At 36.0% G+C, this 24801-nt stretch overlaps 1 protein-coding gene across 1 annotated transcript; it reads right to left on the bottom strand.

Annotated features, from left to right (window-relative positions):
• Positions 1-18345: 18345 nt before the first annotated feature.
• LOC140889875 (MLO-like protein 1) lies at positions 18346-23803 on the bottom strand. Its single transcript, XM_073297617.1, has 13 exons — positions 23561-23803; positions 23377-23434; positions 23069-23292; positions 22604-22720; positions 22341-22493; positions 22180-22254; positions 21983-22071; positions 21803-21852; positions 21675-21715; positions 21364-21573; positions 21191-21258; positions 19507-19567; positions 18346-18767 (listed from the first exon to the last, which is right to left on the bottom strand). Exons 1-13 carry the CDS (start codon positions 23684-23686, stop codon positions 18570-18572), a joined length of 1470 nt encoding a protein of 489 aa, XP_073153718.1. The 5' UTR covers positions 23687-23803; the 3' UTR covers positions 18346-18569.
• Positions 23804-24801: the final 998 nt, after the last annotated feature.

Here is a 24801-nt window from a genome sequence, read left to right as displayed (position 1 = left end):
GATTGAAGTGCCTTAATACTTTTACCTAGTTTTTTTTCTACTTCAGCCTTGAATTCTTTGAACTTTTCAAATGCTTCAGACTTATATTTCATTAAATATAAATACCCATACCTAGAATGATCATCAGTAAAGGTAATGAAGTATGTGTTGCCACATTTAGTACCAATCCTAAATGGACCGCAAACATCTGTATGGATCAAATCCAACAGATTTTGACTACGCTCAGGTTTCTCTTTGAAAGGAGATTTAGTCATTTTTCCCTTTAGGCAGGACTCACAAGTAGGTAGAGAGTTAATATCAGACGTATCAAAAATGCCCTCTCCCACTAGCTTGTTCATCCTCCTTGAGGAAATATGACCTAGCCTAGCATGCCAAAGGTTTGCCGGGTTTTGACTATCGTCCTTCCTTTTAATTGTTGTTATCGGTTTATCAACATAATTAATTGGAACGTTTTTTAATTTTAAGCTATATAGATCGTTTTCAAGTTGTCCATTTCCAATCAAACATTCATTCTTGTAAATATTGCAAATCTCATTTACAAAATTGCAAGAAAAACCATCTCTATCAAGCATAGAAATAGATATAATGTTTTTGACCAAATCCGGAACATATAAAACATCTCTCAAAAATAACTTAAAATTGTTCTGCAAAACTAAATAAATGTCTCCTATAGCTTTGGCTTTGACTCTAGAACCATTCCCAAGCCTTAGCTGGGTCTCACCCATCCTTAGCTTACGACTTCTTGTCATCACCTGCAAATCATTGCAGATGTGAGATCCACATCCGGTATCCAATACCCAAGAAGAAGTATTAAGCGAAACATTTATTTCAATGTAAAACATACCCTTTACAGTTCGCAACTGTTCGAGGTATTCCTTGCAGTTACGTTTCCAATGACCGGGTTTCTTGCAGTAATGGCAAACGTTTTCATCTTTTATTCCAATTGAAGCCTTGGCCTTTCCCTTCTTATTTGGTACAATCTTCTTGGGCGGGGCAGAACGTTTCTTACCCTTTCCACTTGGTCCTTTCTTAGAGTTAGAAGAGGAGCCAACCAAGAGTACCGGTTTATTGTGGCTTCATATGTGACAAGCATATTGACCATCTCTTCAAGGGTGGCCTCTATCTTGTTCATATTGAAGTTCATCACAAAACCGTCAAACGATGAAGGAAGTGATAGAAGCAACAAGTCCGCGCTAAGTTCATGCTCCAAAGTCAACTCGAGTGTTACCAACTTTTCAATGAGCCCAATCATGTGCACCCCATGCTCACGAACCGAAGTTCCATCTTGCATGCGGCTCGTCATGAGCTCTCTGACGGTGGCATACCTCTCCGATCTTGACTGAGCTCCAAAGAGTTCCTTGAGGTTCTTGTGAATGTCAGCAGCATTCACGGCATCCTCGAATCTCCTTTGAAGCTCATCAGACATCGAAGCCTGCATGTAGCATTTGGCCTTGATATCATGGTCCCACCATAAATCAAGTTTGGCCAACTCTTCCGGACTTGTATTAGCCGGGGCTTCCTTCGGAGGCAGCTTCTCTAACACGTAGAAAGCTTTTTCCGAAGTAAGAATAATTTTCAACTTACGGAACCATTCCGTATAGTTTGCGCCAGTCAATTTGTTTTGTTCGAGAATTGAAAACAGTGGATTGCATGTATTCATAGTAATATAATACTGAAGAGGAAACAGACAATAATTAGTGATTTGTTTAATTAATTTACTAAGACATAAAATATGGAGAATTTTATTTTATGAATTACACTCCCACTATTTTAACGATTTCACTACCCTCTAGTGAAAACGGGAAACTATTTTCCTTAGTGAGAACATGGAGTCCAATTGACAAATCATGATCCCGAATAATATCAGCCAACCATAATTTTCAAAAGGTAGAGCCCAATTACTTCCAAAGTAACCCCAATGTTTTTACCTCATGTCCAATAAGGGCCCAATAATATGACGCCGTTTATTGTGACATGTCAAGATAACCCATCATTATTAAGTTGTGATGGACGGTCGCCATGTGGATCCCCAATAATATGAGCCAATCCCATGGGAGTTCCACCCAACTTACAACATGTGTCGATCCAATGTACAACTTTTCGACGAACGGGCCCCCCAATAATATGAGCCGGACCGTATCCGCGGGTAGCATCACATACATTGATCATTGATGGAAGGTAGGAATATTTAAACAATATTTAAAATTCCCTTTTGTTTATCTTGATATAAATTTTAAATCATATTTAAAATGAGGGATTTTATTTTTGAAAATTTGTCTCATCATGCAAATATATGTATGCTTGCGGGATTCATACAATTTAGTCTAAACCTGCATACATCAATAATATCATATATTATTAAAGATGATCGATCCCATTAACTATTCGACCCGTGGTTGCCAATCACGAGTCTAAGTCCAATCCTAGGTGTTATGCAAGTATGCAATGCAATCCTATTACATTGTGCTTCCAATTTACATTTTTTCGGTCTTCATTGTCTGCTGGGACCACCATTTCTTCAAATCTTTGTCTCCCACTAAGACTAATAAATTTACAATAAATTTCGATGACAAATATGAGATACATTTTTAGGGGTGGGAACGGGCCATAAACCAGGCCCACTTTTATTACATATGACAATCATATTGGGCTATAAACCAAGCCCATTAATAAACACCAACAACAATAAGACAAATGTAAATCACCTAACATACACCTAAAACATTGGTCATGGCAATCGATCATCTTTTATCCATTAATTAATTCAATAATTAAATAATTGGATAAACATGCAATGACATTATAATTTAAAAGATAAAATCATATTTTATCTTATCCATCCATAAGATCATATCTTATCATCAATTGTACCAAAATAATTAATTTTATAAAATTTAATTTAACGGATAAAATTTATAAATTTTCCAAAAATTCAAATTTATCTAAAAATCAATTTTAAAAATTTCGGACTCGAACAATTGATCCGATGCCTCGTGATCTAATCAAAAACAATTTTCGATCGGATCAAACACAAGAATTTCAAAAATTCAAAATTTTTTTTAAAAAAAATTAAAATTTTAATTTTTCGGGCTGCCCGGGACAATCCCGGGCAGCCCGTGCCCCGACTGGGGCTCGGGCTGGGCAGCCCGTCGCTGCCCATTGGGCAGCGACGATCGCTGCCCTGGGCCGCGATCACATCGCTGCCCGTGTTTTGCCCGTCAAAATTTTGATTTTTTTAAAAATTTGTTTTGTTTCAAAAACGAGGCTTAAAAATTTTGTACAATCGATTAATTTAATCATTTGATCTGAGCAACCTGTCTCTGATACCACTGTTAGAAAACTGTGTTCAGATCAATTAGAATTGATACCCGGTGCAGCGGAAGTTTAAAATTTTATTTTATTAATATGGAACGATTCCATATCTGGGTATCAAAACTTTTACGATTAAATTTGTGTAAGTAAAATAAATAATCACTATTAAATATTTTACCTTTGTCAAGAAAAAGCTTGATTGTGGACTCCAACAGAATTTAATCTGCTCTTCTTGTAAATCCCGAAAACGGATGGCGTCACGATCTTTCTCCGAAATTAGGTCCACGAATGGAAAACAGAAACCCTCTGATTGACTGCACTAGAAATCAATCAGAAGTTTGCGTAGAGAATAAACAGATATGATCTGTTAATTCAGAATTGTAATTTTTCACAAAAATCACAAGACTGAATTTTCTCCGAAAAGGGACAGAGGATTTCGAAAATCCCCTTCAAATATTTAGAGTGTAATTTCGAAAATTATAAGACACAATGTGTTTGATTTTCGAACCCAACACCTCTATTTATAGATAATTTCTAGTTATAATTGTATCAGAACTCTAACTCCTTAAAGCCCACAATCCATAACTTAAGCCCAACAAGCCAAGCCCGTTGTTATAGAAATTAATATAAAATTCATCGTGACTCCGATTGATAAACTGATTTCACCAATGTGCACAGAAACCATTTCTGCATCTTTTAGAGTCAAGATAATTTTTCTGAATCCGAATTCAGTGATTTCCAAAAATGTCCATCCCTATGTCATTTTAGGAAATCTCACTCCCTTTAGTTAAGAAGTCCAACTTCTCTTTCATTAAATTTAACTCTTTAAATTTAACTATCTCTACGGGGTTTTAGTAAACCATTACTTGTGTAACCCTCAATGGTTCAGGAATACAGCTAGTCGTGGGCTCACAACTCCTTGTGACTCGAAACAACAATTTGGGACTTACCCATCGTATCATGGTAAGAGCGCCTAGCAACATCGCCCCATGATTCCCTAGGTATTACTGATAGTGCCTGCAAGAACCAGTAGATTTTGGTTAGCGTACAGTACGGTCCCTTCATCCAAATATCCCGATCGAATCAACAACCATTGGTATATCGAGAGTCGTTCGAGATTCGATAACTATGCATTACATCTTGGAGATCAAATAGTGACATCGCATGTGTTAATAGGATAACCAATTAACCTAAAACACATCATGTACTCTGGCCAGAGATTCGTCACACTAATATCTCCTCAGATCGCATAGGATATCCACACTCGCAAGTATGTGGTGAATCCTTGACAACAAAGCATCTACTCCTATATGTGTCATAACTGTACCCAATCCCGACACCTGATGACCCCCAATAGAGTCGGTAAACGAGTCAAAGTACAGTACTAGCATATAGAGTCTCAATGATGTTTCAAGTAATAAGGACTAATGGTGTACAACCAAAAATCGCGGACTTTATAGACTCGATAAGTGATAACCACTTGGAAAGTCCGAATAGGGTAGTTCGATCATTCATCATATGAATATCCATTTGCATGCTTTGAACATCTCTATGTTCCATACCAATGAAACGTGGTACTCGGCATCGCAAATGCTAGTCTCAATCTCGAGCGATCCTTATCCCTTTTTTGCGGACGGCTCAATTGACTAGAAACAGTTTAGAATATACAGTGACTATAAGATGTGTTTCATGATAGCCATCCCCATGTGCTACCACATCGTACATACACTATAGTATATTCAAAGTCTTTATCAAAACAACAATATTATATCATAATATAACAATATGAAGAAAGATAAAGTCAATACCATTATAAAAGTGTAAATTATATTAAACAAAAGATTGTTTTACATAGAGTCATAAAAACCCTTAACCACAAGTTGGCTAACCGGGCACCCACTCTTTCAAGAAGCATCACAATAGACTGTGAAACCTCCAGTACCCTTCGGAATAGAAAGAATCGGAGCACTGGTCAGTCTCCTCTTCAGATCAACAAAGCTAGCCTCACAATCTGCAGTCCAGAAAAAAGGCGCATTCTTCAGAGTCAGCTGGGTAATCGGCTTGGCAATAGACGAGAAACCCTCGATGAAACGACGGTAATAACATGCTAAACCTATGAAGCTTCGGATCTCAGGTACTGATGTCGGCCTAGCCAATTCATTACCGCTTCGATTTTGCTGGGATCGACAGAAATCCCATCTTCAAAAATAATATGACCGAGAGAGAAAACTCGATCTAACTAGAATTCACACTTAGATAGCTTGGCAAACAACTGCTCAACTCGCAAAATCTGCAGTACGGTCCTCAAGTGCTCTGCATGGTCAGTACGGTTCTTCGAGTAGATAATAATATCATCGATAAAGATAATGACGAACTCATCTAAATAACGCTGAAAGATACGGTTCATCAAACCCATAAAAACCGCTGGAGCGTTAGTCAAACCGAATGGCATGACTATAAACTCAAAGTGACCATACCTCGTCCTGAATGCGGTCTTAGGAACGTCTTCCTCTCGCACTCTCAACTGGTGATAACCTGACCTTAGATCAATCTTAGAGTAGACAGAAGAACCCTGCAGCTGATCAAAAAGGTCATCTATTCGGGGTAAAGGATACCTGTTCTTAACTGTAGCCTGATTCAATTGGCGGTAGTCAATACAGAGCCGCATAGAACCATCATTCTTTCAAACAAAAAGCACAGGAGCACCTCAAGGCGATACACTAGGTCTGATGTATCCCTTGACAATCAAATCCTCAAGCTGCTCCTTCAACTCTCTCAATTCAATAAGTGCCATACGATACGGAGCTTTGGAGATAGGTTGAGTACCTGGCACTAAGTCAATGCTGAATTCGATTTCTCGAATAGGTGGCAAACCAGGAACATCTTCCGGGAACACATCAGCAAAATCTCTAACCACTGGTAAGTCAACCAAAGCTGGGCTAGATTTCAGTACATCAACCGCATAAACCAAAAATCCTTCTGCACCTTTCTGTAGCAAACGAGTCATAGATAACACTGAAATCAAAGGAATTCTAGATCGAGAACCCTTACCAAAGAATTTCCACTCGTCTGCCATTTCAGGTCTGAACCTGACAACTTTCAGAAAACAATCGACTGTTGCCCTGTACTTGGTTAAAGCATCTATACCGACAATACAATCAAAATCTGACAGTCCAAGTACAATACAGTCGAATTCTAACAAATTTCCTTCAAAACACAGTTCACAGTTCCTGACTAATCTGACAGAAACAATTCCTCCACCCAAAGGTGAAGTAACAGCTACTACTGTAGGCAACAACTCAGTAGGCAAAGCATGCAATAACACAAATTTCTCAGAGATAAAGGAATGGGAAGCACCTGTATCTATCAAGACATGAGCAGAATAACCGAAAATCGAACAGTTACCTGCTATAACATCGTCAAGTGCTGCTTGAGCCTGATCTTCTGTCAGAGCAAAGACTCGTGCTTGCTGTCTCGGAGGCTGATTTGCACTGGTAATACCTCCCTGTCTGTTCTGCTGCTGCTGAGGTTGGAAAGAGTGAACTGCAGAAGACTGTCTCTCAGGCTGAGATGCAGGTCTAGACGAACTCCCACTCTGAGCTCTATCTCTGTTACGCTGTGGGCACACTTTAGAGAAGTGTCCCGGTTGCTGACAGGTGTTACAATTGCCAAAGACTCCCACACACTGATCCGGTGAGTGTCTTCCTCCACACTTGCTGCAGTACAAGGATGATGATCCAGAGCTCTGTCCTGAACCAAACTGTCGGGAACCAATGGAACTAGACGAACTGTTCCCCTGCCTTTTGAACTGTTTACCTCTTGCCTTGTACTGATCCTTTCTAGTCCCCCACTGCTACCACCTTCATACCTCTGCTGCTGGTACTGATGCTGAGATGGTTGATTCTGATACTGAGACGGTTGGTTCTGATACTACCTCTACTGCTGAGGTGCCACCTGATTACCTCTTTGCCTCCACAAGCCTGCTTCTGCTCCCTTTGCGTGATTCATGACATCCGCAAAGTTGTTAGGCCTGTTGGTGTTAACCAACGTGAAGACATCGGGGTTCAACCCATTTATGAACTGATCTGCCTTAGCTTCTTCATCTCCGGCTATTAGTGGTGCAAAACGCAACAGACTATCAAACTTGGCAACGTACTCTTCGATGTTCAGATTCCCTTGCTTCAGATTTGCAAACTCTGCTCCCTTATCCTTATGATACGAGATAGGGAAAAACCGCTTATAAAACTCAGATTTAAAAAGAATCCAAGTAACTTCCGTACCTCTACTCTCAAATGCTTTCTTTGTCATGATCCACCAGCTCTTAGCACCACCACGCAGCTGATGAATTACTAACCTGATTCGGCGGTCATCGGTGTAGTCAATGGAATCAAACAACTGATCAATATCATCCAACCAACTTTCACAGTCAACTGGATTTTCTGAACCCATCAACAACGGTGGATTGAATGACTGAAACCTCTTCAGCAAGGTTTCCATAGGCGTTGCTGAAGCATCCAACTGATCAACTTCAGTGCTAGCTTGCTCAGTCGCAGGGATAACTGGCGGTGTGTTTCTGTTTATCACTCGAAGAGGACCCATATGATAATCAAAGGTTAGGACACGAGATATCTCAATCGCTACAATCAGTGCCCTTACAACCGCTTGGAATACCGGATACCAGTCGATAACAGAAACAGTTATATCTCAAGTAGATCATGCTTTATAAATTAAATCACATAACCATGTAATTCAATAATTCTCAATAATAAAGCATGCTCGCATGGAATTAAGTACACAGTTAAAATAATTCAAACACATGCGAGGAGCCAATACACGCAGACTCGATCTACCCCGCTCACTCTAGTTCAACCAAGAATCTTAATGCTCTGATACCACTTAATGTGAGACCTCGATTCCAAACAACTAATCTCGGGATTAAACAACAATAAGGCATAAAATAACCAAAGGTTAAAAGCAATAAGATTTTTTTTTTTTTTTGAAATAGTGCCTCGCTCGATCGGTAAGATCTTACCGATCGAGCGAGCCAAAAACCTAAAAGGTTCTGCCCGAGAAAACCAGCCCTCGCTCGATCCGTAAGATCTTGCGGATCGAGCGAGCCACAAAATTTCCAAAACAAAACTGCATCAAAATGCCCTCGCTCGATCCGCAAGATCTTGCGGATCGAGCGGTGACAGAAACAGAGCAAAACAACAGAAATTATGCTAGAACTTGAGTCCAAAACCAACAACATTTTATCATGCATTACAATCACAAGTTCTCCAACTAATACATGAAATTCTAGGGTTACACAACCGCTCAAAAGTATTGGATTTGTAACGACAAACTTTCAACACAGCTCGCATAATCAATACAATAACCTAACGAAGTTCGATATCTAAACATGTTCAAATACAACTAGGTAGACATGCTGACACGACTTCTAAACCGAGTCTCACTACTAGATCTCCCTCTTGTTGCTAACCAGGCCTTCGCTGACTTGGTCCTGCCCCACCTCTTGCCAAGTACACATACAAAACAAAGCAACAGCCGGATAAACCGGTGAGAAAGATAATCCCAGTAAAAGCAACATAGCAAGTAATAAATTCAATAAACATGCTTTCAAGGTAACAAGTAATCAATGATAACGTAATGAATGCATGTCTTTAAAACGGGTTATCAAATCTGATAAACGAGGGATTGCTGCTGTGCTTTTGGGATCCCGAGAATGAGATCACATAACAACTCACCGAATCTCCCAATCGAGGTGGTGCCACGTATCCCACTCCTCTAGACTTTGAGCAACCATAATGAGTATGCTAGCACTAGGCGAAAGGACTACGACCTAGGCCACTCAATCATAGTTCCCAAACGTCTAAAACAAAAAGGGCGGTTCTGCCCGCTGTAAACAAAGTAGGCTCAAGATGAATGCATAGCATAAATATAAGCAAAAGTCACATAACGAAGCTCAATCAACCAACAAATACAAGTTCCACATGCTAGAACAAGTATTGATGCAATATGTGATTTAAAAGGGAAAACTCGAGAACCAACAGTCCCGAGTATGCTATCCCGCGATGATGACTGCTTTTACTTTTCAAAGAAGTAGTTCCAACTTCTGGAAAGTTACAACAAAAGATTGTATCAAAGTCTAACCAATCTAAACAACAACAAGGCTCAAGGTAGTTCTCTATACTGTTCTTCGTCCAACTCTTGACGAACAAGGCTGCTAACACGGGCTTGACAAACTCCAAACGAATCTGTTCAGAGACAAAAAGTGATCAACAACAACGTTCAACTCAAGCAAAAGTCCAACAACCCAAAAATGGTTCAAAATCCCCAAAACTCAAACCGACGGCATAACGGCTATAAACTGAACAAACCGAAAACGCAGACAGCAGTTCAATACCGATAACAACTCATATCAAAGCCAATACAACCATAACAAGGCAAACCCAACAAATCTCAAAACCATGATTTTCGAATATGGCTTCCAAAAATCATAACAAATCCGAACGTCGCTCTATTTCAAAACCGACAGGTAATAAACGATCAGAACTCTGTCGAGAACAACATACTTGAATCTAGAACGATTCTAACAACATCCAAAAACTAGAATGTATCTGATCGTAGAAAAACTTACGATATAACAGATCTCTCACTGCAGTGATCGATAATCTGCCTTCAGAAATAATTTATAACGGATGGATCGACCGGAAACCGATATTGGAAAAGCTTGAAAGGAGTTTCCCCAAGCTTCAATGGTGCTTCACGGTTTGGGGAGGAAGAGGAGACTTCTCAAATAAAAATCTAAGTGTAGAAAATATATAAAATCCCATATTTTTATTTTAGTCCCTGAAATTTCCAAAATTTGCAAAAAGGACCCTGATCAAAATCAAGTTGGCTCGAGAACTCTGAAATCTCCGATGAACTCAAATAAACTCATTTAAAATAAAAATGGGGCGTTACATAAAGTCTCTATCTCGACAATAGATTTCAATAATTCCTGTAATCTGATCATCTTGCTAAATACATGACAAGTATCTTTTTATGTTTGTATCATATCTAATACAACATATTCTTGAATCTATCGAAATCTACTACACTCTAAATCGCAAAATCATGACGATTCAAGTAGATTCGAACCAAAGTCGTTCACAAAGTTGATCTGATTTCAACTCTTATGTAACTAATATGTTACATAAACCACTTGCGTTCTTCTTTTAGGCTTCTTTTACTGGAATTTTAGTATTGGTAATGTTAATTCTGTCGTATCTGCTTTCAGTTCTTTTACCAATACTGATTTCCAAGTAATGACTACATGTAAGTCATACATGTTTAGACAACTGAATGAATATTAAATATGTGGTCATATGCCTCTTTCAGAATCTGATATTCCATATCTAGAATATCTGGCATAATCAAACGATCATTCACCATAAAAATTCATTTGTTCTGCTCTGTTGTCTTATCTCATATCTTAATCTAGCATTCTCAATCAATATTTTATTGCTTGATCTAAGATCAATGTTGCTTTTATCTTTCCAAACCAATCGAGTTTAGCTTGGAACGCAACAATTCTGATCGTTTAAGTATTTGTCAAGCATAAACATACAACAAGTACAGATCTGTACTCAATCAATCAAGCAATTATCTAAAACCCATAAATCTTGCTAGTATTCTGAATCTGAATTTCTATCAGTTACGAGCCAAATACTTCAAGATACGCTGAATAAATACATCAAATAATCAAAATTCTCAAATCTCAGCTCAAAGGAACTTGCTCAAATCAAGATCATCCAAAATTACATATTTTGAATGATAAAATCTACTAAGTGATACCAACTTACTTGCATCATAAAATTCAAGAAGAATGAATCAAATCAGACTCTAACAAAGGAATAAGAGTCAATCAAAATTGATCGAGGTCGAATACAAAAACCTCAGAATCGATATCAAGAAATTCAAGAATCACGATTTCTATGATGTAATAGCTTCAGCAAAATTGAAGATAACGCTCAACTGTAACTGATTTTTCTTATTCTCTAGTGACATGAGTTCAGTTATTAATTCTTAGCTGACAATAGTCGAATATAATCTTTTCGACGTAACTTATTGTCATAGAATTAATCATCATTTCGGTACTACATAACTCTTTTCTACTCAATCTTCTAGTTGTTACTGGAATTCTTTAGTTCACGTAATGCTCTTCTATACAAGTTGCCATAATATTTTCGTACTAGACACCACACTATATAGAACTGCATTCATTTCGTAGAAAGGTCGAAATATGTCATTGAACTATTTCTGTACATTCTAACAACTGACATAGCTGTCAATTCTAGGTTAATTTTGTACTAGTTCAATATATCGACTAGACTTCTACTGACATTCTTCCACGGTCAAATGTGATATAATCAGTACCTAAATAACAAAATCTACTTTCTGAAACTCATATCATAAATTGCTATTCATTTCTATTGCGTTATCAGTGCACGGATTCAATTAGCTGTTAACTGATACTCAGTTATTGCATTAATATCTGTAATGCATTCTAGCTTAATATCTCACGCCTGATATCAGCATATTCAATCTTATTTTCTCAATTCTGTATTTCATCTGTTATGAATAATCTTACAAATATATTCCATCTACTCAAAGGCCAATTCTTAGCAAATACGATGAATAAAGGCTCATTAGATACGAATTATAGCATGTATGCTATGCAATCAATATATAAGCGGTTAACTTGAATTAACTCACTTACCTGTAATATTCTTATCTGATACAACTTGAGCCTTTCAGTTAGGGGAGCTATGCTTATAGTTCTTCCTCTGCTGGCATTTAGACTGATTCAATTTTTGCTACTGTTGTCACTAGCTCTTGCTTCATAGCTATACTGCTATGGAAGTTGTAGTGGAGGTGATGATCATAATTGTGAGGCTTGAATAAACATTCAACTCTGCCTCGTACTACCGGTTCATGATTTCGGAAAGAAACAATTCTGTTTACTTACCTGCCAAACAATTTCAATACTTCTTCTGGCAACTTCACCTACTTCTTGCTAAGTCCTGAACTTGATGTAAAATCAAGCTGATTCTATGTTCATCTGAATATTCTTCTCTTGAACAACTGATCCAGCTCTTCAAATCAACTCCTTTCTAGACATAGCATATTCTGTATCTTTTTGAGTTGATGATTCATAGCTTTGGAGTTGTTCAACTCACATACTCCTCAGTGCATCGGCTCAAAAACTTACCTCAACACTGTTCTGTTTTGTCTGCGGTTTTTTTCTATCTGAGGTTCTCATGCTATCTGCATAGTCTTTCTTATTCGATAACAGAAGCAATATATATGGTAGAGATTATAAATAACATACATATACTCTCATGCTTCTGAATAGAACACATGCTTGCAAATTCTCATGCTTTTTCACATATTACATGCTTGCAACGAATTCATGTATTCAAATGAATTCAAGAAATCAGGCATACATATCAGCATATAAGCAAGTAATTCTATCAGTAAAGCAAGCAGTGGCAATCAATAATCATCATCGTATACAATGCTGTAAAGCAAGTAAAACATACTCATGCAATACTATAAATGCATGCGACTCAATCTACGCCGCTCAACTTCTATCTTAGTCCAAGACTTTATGCTCTGATACCACCTATTGTGGGGACCTCGGGTTGCTAATCTCATCTCAAGGGGCAATTAATGAATAATCATCAACAAAGTATGATAATTAAATCAAGCCTCAAGGGGCAATTAATGAATAGTCCAATCTGAATCGATGGGTCTTTCAGGCTTATGCAGTTCAAATTTTGCTAATACAATCGAAATTCAAACCGACGTCGCAACTATTCGAGTCCGATAAATATTTCTATTCAAATATCATTATATCTTCATTCTCAACATAATCACATATTCAATTCATCCACAATAACTTTAAGATGAGCTCTAGACATTGAGAATGCATAACAATTCAAAATCTTGAACCTGCGGCGTAACGATACGATTTCGATCTTTCCAAAAGCTTAAACATCAATATGATCATCATCTTGATAATATAACATCATCAATTATTCAGCTGAATTTTTGAAATATGCAACCCCTAAAAATCAGATTTCTGAAAAATCTTTCAAAAAATCAAAAAAATGTTCAAACGACAATCTTTTCTCGATCCGTCTTAGATATGCTATCGTCGTATATGCTAGGACATGTTTATACAATCAAATCTTAATTCTAACAACATCATAAAATTCAAACATGGTAGAACTTCATAAAACTTACGTCAAAACGTAGCACTCGGAGCTGTGATCGCAAATATATGTTCAATCGGAAATTCTACCTGGCGGATCGAAAGATATCAGAGCTTTAAAAATCAAAAATGGCTTTGGAACCCTTTTTCCCCCTTCTCTCGTTTCTGGACTGGGAATCTGATACCTTCCCCTTCTTTACACTTTTTTAAGGCCAAGTTGCAAGGAAAATTGCACTTTGGTCCCTGAACTTTAGCCTAATTGCAATTCAGTCCCCGAACAAGCGATTTAATTCAATTTCAATCCTAAATAATTTAAGAATATTAGAATTTAATTCTAAACTCTAACTATTCTCAAATTAAATATTCTCGAATTAAAATTAAATCATTTCGGACCTTATCGCATTTTAATCCTTGAACTGCTCAATATTTGTAAATTGGCCCTTGCTCGGATTTCATCCTCAAAATACATTCTTGATATTTATCATCTTGTAATTCACATCTTAAATTCCATAAATCAATTGCAAATATTTTTATTCTTTTAATTTAATAATTTCCGGATATTAAAATCTTAAAATCCGAAAAATTCTCAAATTAAATATTTCTGACCCGAAATTGAAATCTCTAATTTCCATACATTCTTAAATTCATATTTTCTCTCTTATTCGGAATTTAAATCTTAAATCCCGTAATTAAGAACTTAATATTCTCGGGCCTTACACGCGCCGTGATCACCTAATCAAAAGCTTTAATTAAATAATAATAAAAAATAATAAGCGGAAAACAAAATAACATAATACAATCCCAAGGAAAGGAATCTGTAAATACTGTTATACAACCAAATCGAAGTAATATGTATTAACCCAAATACACCAACACCGAAAACTTAGACAAATAACTCCATTGGCAACATGTAGCCTAAGCCCTCCTGGAACCACCCGCCTCATCCAACCGCAAACCTGTCCCATGGAATAGGGTGTCCAGAAATAACAGTACGAGGATGTAAGCATAAAACACTCAGTACAAGAGTATAAGTATACAATATTATATGTGCATGAATGAAAAATGAAAAGTTACCAAGACACGAGGTCAAGAATATCTGATCAAGAACAGACTAGGGCCCTGGGTAGGTAGCACGATGTGCCGTCGCTTCAGGAGGTGACCTACATACCCAACTGATGGTGACCTGACACAAATCCATGTGTCCAACCATCTAAAAGGATATGGTAAACACCCTACTACGGGATATCACAAGGATACAAGCTCAAGATGATCATGCATGCAGCATAATAACATGTCATAGTATATACAGATAAAATCATGTCATATAAACAATGCAACACATAATACATGCATACTCAGTCAGGGTATCTCGAACAGTACTATCGTACCTCTGATAACTAGAAAAGCTGTACCAGCTCTACTATCCAAGCCTATAGTCCGCAGTACAATGCAAAATACTCATGCATCATAATCTTATTCTAAAAGCCTTAACTAAACTATAGCATACTCCCTATTTTTTATAAGGATCCAGATTTATACCTTCGTCCATCGTTAGCCCGGTGAAGACGACTGCCCCAGAACTTAGGCACCACTCCGCAGCAGCTCCGGAGCACCTTGCCAACTCCCGGACCAATTCTAGGAAGGATGGAAATCACCCCAAAACACCTATAATACACTAAAACCGAGATAAGAAGCTAAGAAATCGGTGTTAAAATGAGGAGCTCGGAGGGCCTATGTATAGGCGGAGATCGGACACTCCAATCGGGGGTTCGGACGCTCCGATCTCTACATGTAGACCACGTCACAGCATGCATAGTTCGGACGCTTCGATCGGGGTTCGGATGCTCCGAACTCACCATAGCCTCAGATCTATGGACTGAGCCTCCAAAGGGTTCGGACCCTCCGAACTGCTCTTGGCCAAAAATCCGAAAATTGTCCAATTAAATCCAAATTAAGCCCCTAAACCATGCTTAACCATTTTTAATCACTTAATCTTGTAAAATTGAACCGGGCTACTACAGCAGCTTTCGGGTCCTCACTGCCTACCAACTGCTTAGGCCCCAACTGAAATAGGGCAGTGCACCTACGCTGTGCAGCGGCTCACCCGCGCCCAACCACCAAACGCTATAGTGCAGCCGCGCCCATCAACAGTGCTCCCACGCTGCGAAATTTGAGATTTTGAAAACCTATAAATTTAGGGCTTTTATGCACCATTTTCGGCCCGTTAATGATCGTGTATTATAAATAAAAGATGACGGTCGAATTTTGGGGACTTTTGACCACTTTTATCATTCTTTCAACCTAGAACACCCAAAAAACAAAACCACACAACATTACGGATTGAAGGAGGCTTGGGACACAGATTTGAGACGTGAGAGCCAACGACAAGTGATACTTGAATAACAAGATAGAGTACATTCATCTAGGGACGGAGAATCAACTTTACTCTATGATTTTTATTATCTACCTTGATTTATAATGATATTTTTGGATATGTCTATGTGTTTAATTATTTAATTATAAACTTATTGATTATTTCTAGAGATTGACGGATCTTGATTTGATTTTCATGTTTTAAATATTATTTTGCCTACTCTTATTTGTTCTTAATAATTTATTTGTGTATTCCTCTTTTGATTGTCTTTCAATTTACAGGCCATAGATTGAATGTCAAATTTATTTGAAATCTGACACTCGGGAGATGAGATTTTTAATAGGATCATAGAAAACACAACCTAGGATTTTTGTAGAGTTCGGAAGGCCTAAAATTTCCTTCGAGGTCGTTGGAAGAGAACATAGAACTTGATTAAATTATTCATATGTTTGATTTCTGATAGAGATATCGAAATTGCCATTAGAATAATAAAATTTACTCGGCACTCGGGAGAGACAGTAAATAAAACTTGAGGGTTTTTGGCTTATAAATTGGAATAGATGATATTTTCAATTGATATGATTTACATGAATGAAAATTTAGTGAAATATTATATCTAAAACCCGTCTCAGATCGTGTACCCAACACCGTCCTTGAAATTCTTGTTGGTTTATTTTATTTTATTTTATTGAATTTAAAACCTTGATTTTATAAATAAAGTTGAAATTATTTAATTACAGGACTTGGTGTGAATATAAATTTTTAATTCTCGTGGGAACGATACTCTACTCTTCATATATTAAAACTTGACATCATGCGCTTGCAATCGAAAAACACGCAAAAGATAGATAGATATACAGATACAAAGGGAAGAATATGAGGCAAGAATGGAGAAGATGGGTACGACAAGGAGCCAATGAATAATTACAATAAATACTCCATACTATTAAATATAAAAAAGCAACGCATAGAAAAAAGGTATCAAGAGACAATACCTGATATGAAATTAATTTGATTTGATTTGATTTATCCTTTCCAATTTTTTGGTTCGAGGCGTGCAAAATAAAAATGAAAAATCCAAAGAACAATATTACCTCATGGTATGGCTTGCACACACTGATCGGGTGAATTTATAATTGTGATTATCACATGATTTCTACTGAGATTCTATAATTATAATTCTAGTGGGATATTGATTCCAACTACCTTCAAAACAAGTGCACCACAATCCTACTGCAATTATTCGAAATAATTATTTCGAAAACTCATACTCTCGACCATCTCTACATGCCCGAGAGTGGGGGGCTTATGATGAGTTATGACTCAATTTGACTTTTTCTCGGGCCCAAGCCCAGTGACTCAATCTATTTGGGTCCCATATTATTTAGTTATTTATTTGGAAATTTTATCAAGGCCCATAAATTCTTAAAAGCCCATAAGAAGCTCATGCCCATTAAACTCTCCGACTATATATAAATAGCTCAAGTCCTCACATTTTTAAAGTACGTACGCTCTCTATAGTCACATGCTTTAGTTCTTTAGAAATTAATTGTACAAATAATGACTTGAGCGTCGGAGTGTCTTCACCAGGCAACCCCCGGGGCCACTCACTTTGTTTTGTGATGCATGTAACAGCCCACGAAGCTCTCTCTCGGGAACTGTTTGAGTATTAATCCGAGCACCTGGATCTCCACAAATTACCTAGATTTTCTCTAATCGGGTAATATCAATTTTTGGCTACATCAATTATTATGTTGTAAGCATTATCATGTTGAACCTGTACCTTGATATTATCAATAGTGGGGTCGCTCAGCCCCAAGTTATTGTGTGGATGGATTTCGTGGATGCGGATCCGATTAATTTTATCCACGTATTCTTTATGGTATGAGAGTCACCTCCTGATACGATGGTCCAACGTGTTACATACCATGACACCATTTGTTTGAGCAAGAGTTTCCTACCGTGATAGGTTTCCGATGCCCATGCATTAGCACTCATAGTTCCGTACTGAGTGTTGTTAGCTCACGTCTTCGGTTTTTGGTTTTGGACACCCCACTCTACAGGGCAGGGCTTATGTTGGACGGACCGGGAGGTAGCGATCGTTAAGCTGCAACATTGTTGGATTTGTTTCGTACCAGGTTTTTATTAGTAGATTTTTAGTACTGTTATTTGATGGGGTTGTATAACATTTATCTACACTTGTTTTCAATGCCGTTTGTATTTCCACCGATGGTTTTAGTTGTATCATTTGATTTTTCGCTGGTTTTAATTGATTGCTGTGCTTTAAGATATTTATTGTGTGCTCAAATTTGATTAGTGAGTGATTACGAAATGGGTCACTACAAAACCGATATAACCTTTAAATAAAAAGGTCGAGAGGAAAAATTGGCAGCACAAATCGTATGAAATAAGAGCGAATATGACATATTGAACATTTGTACATTTTTCCCCCACACAAAATAGACAAAGGAGAATCAAGCATTACTAATTAACCAACTTACCAAATAAATACTCGGATACAATTATACAAACATTCAAGGAAGAAACATCTGAGCCCAAATTTTGGCTTAGGAGCTAGAGCCCTTTTCATCTCATCTCATCTCATTCTCATGACTTGCTTCCTCAATTAAGCTCGATTTCTGGTGCTTTGCCTCGTTCGGATTGGTGTATGAGAGGAGACTCCTGACTGGATACTTGTCGTTGGTTCGAGTCGCCACTGATCTTCTGACCCTTGTTCTTCAACTTTGCCTTTTGAGCCCAACCAACTAGACCGACTTGTATATTATCATCAAATATTGCCTTGTTGAATGAACTTCCCATCTTCACACATTCATATGTAAATATATTATTAATTAAAACGCCATGAAGAATCGATCATAGTTTAAGGGAGAGCTCCTTGAGATTTTTATTTTTTGGTTTTTTTATGTGTGTTTTCAAGTCATAATTATATTACCACATAAAAATTCTCTTTTGTCATTCATTTTGTTCTCTTGGAAAAACTCTCATTTATATTGAATAAGATATTAATCATATTAAAATTAAATCATAACAAAAATTTACGTGTTTACTATATACTCGTTATTTTAAAAATTATGTAAACCTAACTAAATTGTCTACAATGGATTTTGATTGGTAAAAAGAAAATTTATCTTTCTCAAGAATTAATCGCCTTAATTTTTTCATACATTTAATAAAAAAAATTGTTTTAAAACACATATTATATTAACTAGTAAACAAATGCACAGGATGTGTGCACATAAAACAATTTTAATCTAAAATATAGTTTTGTATTTGTACTTAATAAATTTTTATATAAAATATGATGAGATTAGAATAATTTCTATTTAATGTTATGTTTTTTTAATCATTAATTTATTACTCTTTGTTTTATTTAAAAAAATTATGGCGGTTATGGGATAAAGTTATTCTTGAGAAAAAATTTGTATGAAAGGACATCCAAAAAATGTACTTCAACCTTAATAATGGCATATAGAGAAAGAGATATCATATTTGCCAATTATATATTAATTTAGAGAAAAATAATAACTTAAATAGATACCTGTGCGACAATGGCATAGAGTGGAAGAGTGCTGTAACTGCAAAGGAATTGCACAAACACTCTGCATGCATCCAGAAAATTGAAGGATTCATTATAATCACCAAGATATGGGTAAGTACAAATTAAACATAAAGGCCAACCGTTTAATCTTTTTATTTGTATATGTGCTAAAAAATCTATTTATCTATATTATCTATTCTATTATATAAAATATGAGCATACTATACTAACTAACTAAGAGGACACCAAAATACATTATTCTATAATGAGTAATGTTACATGTACACGTAGTCTTACACGTTAGGTTACACATGACACTTAAAATTACATGATTATCATACATGCATTTTTGAAAAACTTTTTACTAATCAAATGGAGGGATAATCATGTAATTTTAAATGGCATGTGTAACACAACGTGTAAAATTCTGTGTACTTCTATAATTACCTTTTCCTATCCACTATCTCACTAAACCTCCCACTCATCCATGTTTTGATTTAAAAAAATATATATAAAAAAACTTCTATTTTACACACACAAGACGTAAGTATTTAATTTTCACTAGTTATATATAATACATCAACCTTTAAGGTAACTAACTTGATGATTTTAATGGATGAACAAAAATCTCATTTTTAAAATTCAATAAAAATTATTTTAAGAACATAATTTACTAAATTCTAAAATAACAAAAATGATTTGTTAATCATAATGAATAACTTAAGTTTTCTAAAAAATAATGAATAACTTAAATACATTTAAACAAAAATGATTTGTTAATCATAATTAATAACTTAAAATTTCTAAAAAAAATAATCAATAACTTAAATACATTTGTGCCTAAAATTGGTCCATGCAAAGAGTATTGCGTGCGTGGCTTGCTAGTAAGTTATGAACTTTAGACATTTTTAATTGGTGCTCCATGTTAAATCGTCACTAAAAGTTAACGAAAAAAGGTCAATGAAAAGTAAGGACCAAAACAGTTTTCGTTACAGATATTCCGGACGAAAAATATAATTATACCTTATTGGCCTTTTCCCACCAGAGAAATTGTCCTTAATTTTCCCGGAAATTTAGAGTTCGTAATGATTAATTAACATAGGACGTTTAAAACCATATATAAAATACCACTCAATTGGTCTTCTTGACACGTCGTAAGCAACTGATGGTACCAAACCCATTATAGTATACTAGCGACAGAAGCACACGCAACTATAATACATGAATATTTTATGAGTTTTTATTTATGAAATAACGTATTATTTATTAGTTGAAAATTAATTATTAAGAAGATAATATAAATTTAGAATGCTAATATAATCAAATTGATATTTGAGATATATACGTTTGAAATTATAATAAAATCACAGAATAAAAAATGATACAAATTGGTTGAAAAAAATATGGAAGATGTTAGTGGGAAAAAGAAGTTGACAAAAAGGTCGACAAAAAAGGGTAGAATTAGAATATGATTTTTGATAGTTACTATAAGGTACTCAGTTTTTATAGAATAATATAGATAATATAAATAATATAGATATAAAATACTATTGCTCTAGAAAGATTTACTTGAGAGTACATACCAGAAACAATATTCTCAAACACTACCTAATAGTGTTATTGGGTGGGCTTGTAAGATAATATTAATATGTGATTTTTTGAGTGCATTTGAGTTAGAATTTACCCGATAACAAGTCTGGGAATGATATAACGAGCTTCTCCCATTATGCATGAGTCAAAACCATATGTAACCTGTGATAATGGGATGAAATTTATCCATCAAAACAGTATTTTAAAACAAAGATCAAAGAACAAATATTGGTAGTGTTTTGAAGTTGAAGTATCATTTGAATTTACCAACATCCAAAAGAAAACAGCAATCTCAAAGGCATTCTGGAACAGAAGCACATGAATCAGTAGAAGCACGAGACGAGGCCGGTGGAACCAGAAATAGTCATCTGAAGGTCTCACAGCCACATCACCTTCCACAGCTATATGTTTATTCGCGACCTCGACTGCCAATTCGGTGATGATGTGCTCAAGCTTAGTCCCAACAGCAAGCAGAAGCTGACACGGATAACCGGAACAAGAAAATTCGAACAAATTATATATGTTTATGCATGTATAGATTGGTATTTGATTGATATAAATCGAAGCAAGTTACTTACGACTAAGGGAATGAATGAGATCCAAAAATAGGCATGCCAACCTGAATAGATCAACATATATAAAAGTATTTCAAGATTCAAGAATTGACTAGCTAGCAAGCTTGGATATCGAATCCACTACCACTTACCGGAAACATTCACCAGCAAGAAGACAACCACGATAATCCAAAGATACCAGCTGCATTCATGCAGTTAACACAATTGCAATTAGTCATGTAGCTAGTGAGAACATTATTTAAAGTACGTAAGTCCAAACCATAGGTTCCGGTTGTTTAATCGACAGCCTGTACATGTGGTGGACGACGTACCTTATTCCAACAACTTTTTTGAAATCTTTCTCAAAAGCACGAACCATGTACTTGTAAAAGTTGAACTTTGGATTTCCTTTACAATGAGCCTGCACATAACATGCATAATCCCATGATCACCAAGCCCAGCTACTACATAAAACACATGCATGCATGCAGCATCAAAACTAGAGAGGCAAAGACTTCATAAAAGTTACCACAATGAAACCATGGCGCAGACTGGTGTACTCTGACTGCTTGACTGATCCATAAAATTGCTTGAAGAATGATTTCTGAAACCGAAAACAATTGCCTTATATATCTGCGGAAACATATGCACATGTTTCGAACAAATGGATAATTCATGAAGCTGACTTACCAACCAACTGAACACAGCTATTCTTGCAATGCCGGAAATCCGGCCCATGATGAAGGCATCGTCTTTCACATTAGTGATCTTTGTTTTCATGACTTCTTCGGGATCATATTCCTTTTTCTGAATCAAATCTTCCCAATGTCTCCACTGGCGTATCTGGATTAATGTAATCAAAATGGATATGCACATGCATGCATGATCAAAATTAATGTCAATTAGTCTCAAAGGCTAAAAAGAGTAGAAGTTAGATTTATGATGATCACTACCTTTAATCCCCCCAAGACAATTGTTGCAGCAGAGAAAATGATATGTGAAACGGCTAACACGAAGATAAAGATATGGAGATCGTGCAAAGCTGTAAGGGATAACAATGGTGCTTTTCCCTATCATGAAGAGAAAATAAAGAATTGTTAGTGATCTCTAAAGCATCAATATAATTATTAAGGGCCAAAAGCATTTTGTACCCTGTCGCCTTATGTATCAATTTTAGATGCTTTTGCTAGCTCTCATACATTAATTTACCAATAAAAAAAGCTTTGATCCCAAACATTATAAATGAAAGAAATATTATATATATATTAATATCCTTGAGAGAAATACCCAAATTTTGGTTCATGGCTCATAATTGTAAATGAGAGGGACTAAATGGCTTTAGAGCCAAAAAATTAAATAGGGTGAAAAAGTTAATTATCCAATCTTTAAATCATAGAACTCGGAAAGGTGACAAAAACCTTAGCATCGCAGTAGCCCCCGGCATCAGATGCAGCTGCCAAAAGGTGTCGGCTTCCGAAAACTTGAAGCTGATCAAACTCCAAGTGGGCTGTGGTTTTTGCATCGGTTTCTACTTTGTTGCAAGGCAACCAGTGATTCATCAAGTGCTTGGGGATGCATATTTTACTGATTCGATCTTGAACCACGATCAACATCAGAGATATAAACCCAAGCAACATCAACTCTGGTTTATAAAACAAACAACTAATCAAGATTTCATTCCATTGATTGAAGAATCAAATAAGGCCAAACTTTATAAATAAGATACCCTCTTTAATTTTCTGCAAGGCCTGGAAGAGAGCTACCTGGTTTTTCTTCATCAAATACTGCAATATTAAACAAAGAATCATATCGAAATCGTCTTTCATGAAATGACAAAAAAAAAACATGATATATATATATAATCCCTCAAATGTAAAATTCTTCAAACACCATAGGATTCAGTACTGTACCTTTCCAGCATAGTGAAGGAGTCTTTCAGCACCTAAAGAGATGGCAACTATTAGGGTGCAGACCAAGGCCACCACCCACGTCGGCGTGTACTCTAGGGAGGCACCCTCTCCGCTGCCACCAGCCATTATATATATTCTTCTTAATTTACTTGATAACTTTGATCAGTACTCCCATCCTTATAATTTCCATCGTATATAAAGAATATTGAAATGCTGGATAAACATTGGCTATGTAGCACCTGGGGTAGCAAGTATATGTATGAACACACGTTGTGGAATTAGTATCTAATGCTTATTTTATTCCTAATTTATCTTTTTTGGGCTATAGACTTACGGAGTCGGATTAGGTCAACTAATTCATAGTTCAAGATCTAATTGAGCTATTTACTATCGTTGAATGCGACAGATGAGGTTTAATGTTAGACATTGGACTTTCTTTTTTTTTTTTGGGTTTGATCATAAATATTTTATCATTCTCGGTTTAATCCTAAAAGTTTATTTGATTGAGTTTTTCCTTCTATATATCAATTTAATGGTTAAAACTAACCATAGACGTGACATGTATCAGTCGTATCCTTAAAATAAGTCAAACTTCGTAAAAATTTTCGGAAACGCAGAAACATTTGAAACCAAATCGATTGAAGGAGTCAAACATCTTTTGTTTATCTTTAATTTTTTTTTTCAATTTAAGTTTTTTTGCTCATAACACTAGCTAACATGTCGAATGTCCATGTAAACACTCCTATTGAAAAATGACAGTATAAAATAATCAAATTAAAATTGACCAAAAAACAAAATATACATAACTAAACTCAATTTTGACAATACATCAGATTGACCAAAACTGCGAGAGAGAAATATATATAAAATTAAAAAAAAAGTTGAATTACTGCGTTTATATGTATCAAGTGTACAGCGTATTTGGTGAATGGTAGAGCATATAGAACCATGGAGATCTGGTCATGACATACAGTCCGTGAGAGAGAATATTATTAAATGAAAGAGGAATAGCACGTCAACGCTTTTATATTCTAACTGCTTTGGAGAATACAATAATTATTTTATAAAATTATATTAGCATCGAAAGACATATATAATATTGCATATCCTTCTCAAATTAATAAAAAAGGAGGAGGCAATAATAATAATAATAATACAACATTTCACGGTTTGTTATATTTTATACTATTTTTTAATTTTGTTGTAAATTTATATTTATATTACTTACTAGTGCTATGTTA

Source organism: Henckelia pumila, chromosome 1, assembly GCF_033568475.1.
Source record: "Henckelia pumila isolate YLH828 chromosome 1, ASM3356847v2, whole genome shotgun sequence".
NCBI classification, from domain to species: Eukaryota; Viridiplantae; Streptophyta; class Magnoliopsida; order Lamiales; family Gesneriaceae; genus Henckelia; species Henckelia pumila.
Note: the sequence above shows the minus strand (reverse complement) of the source record. Positions and strands in the feature narration are given on the sequence as shown.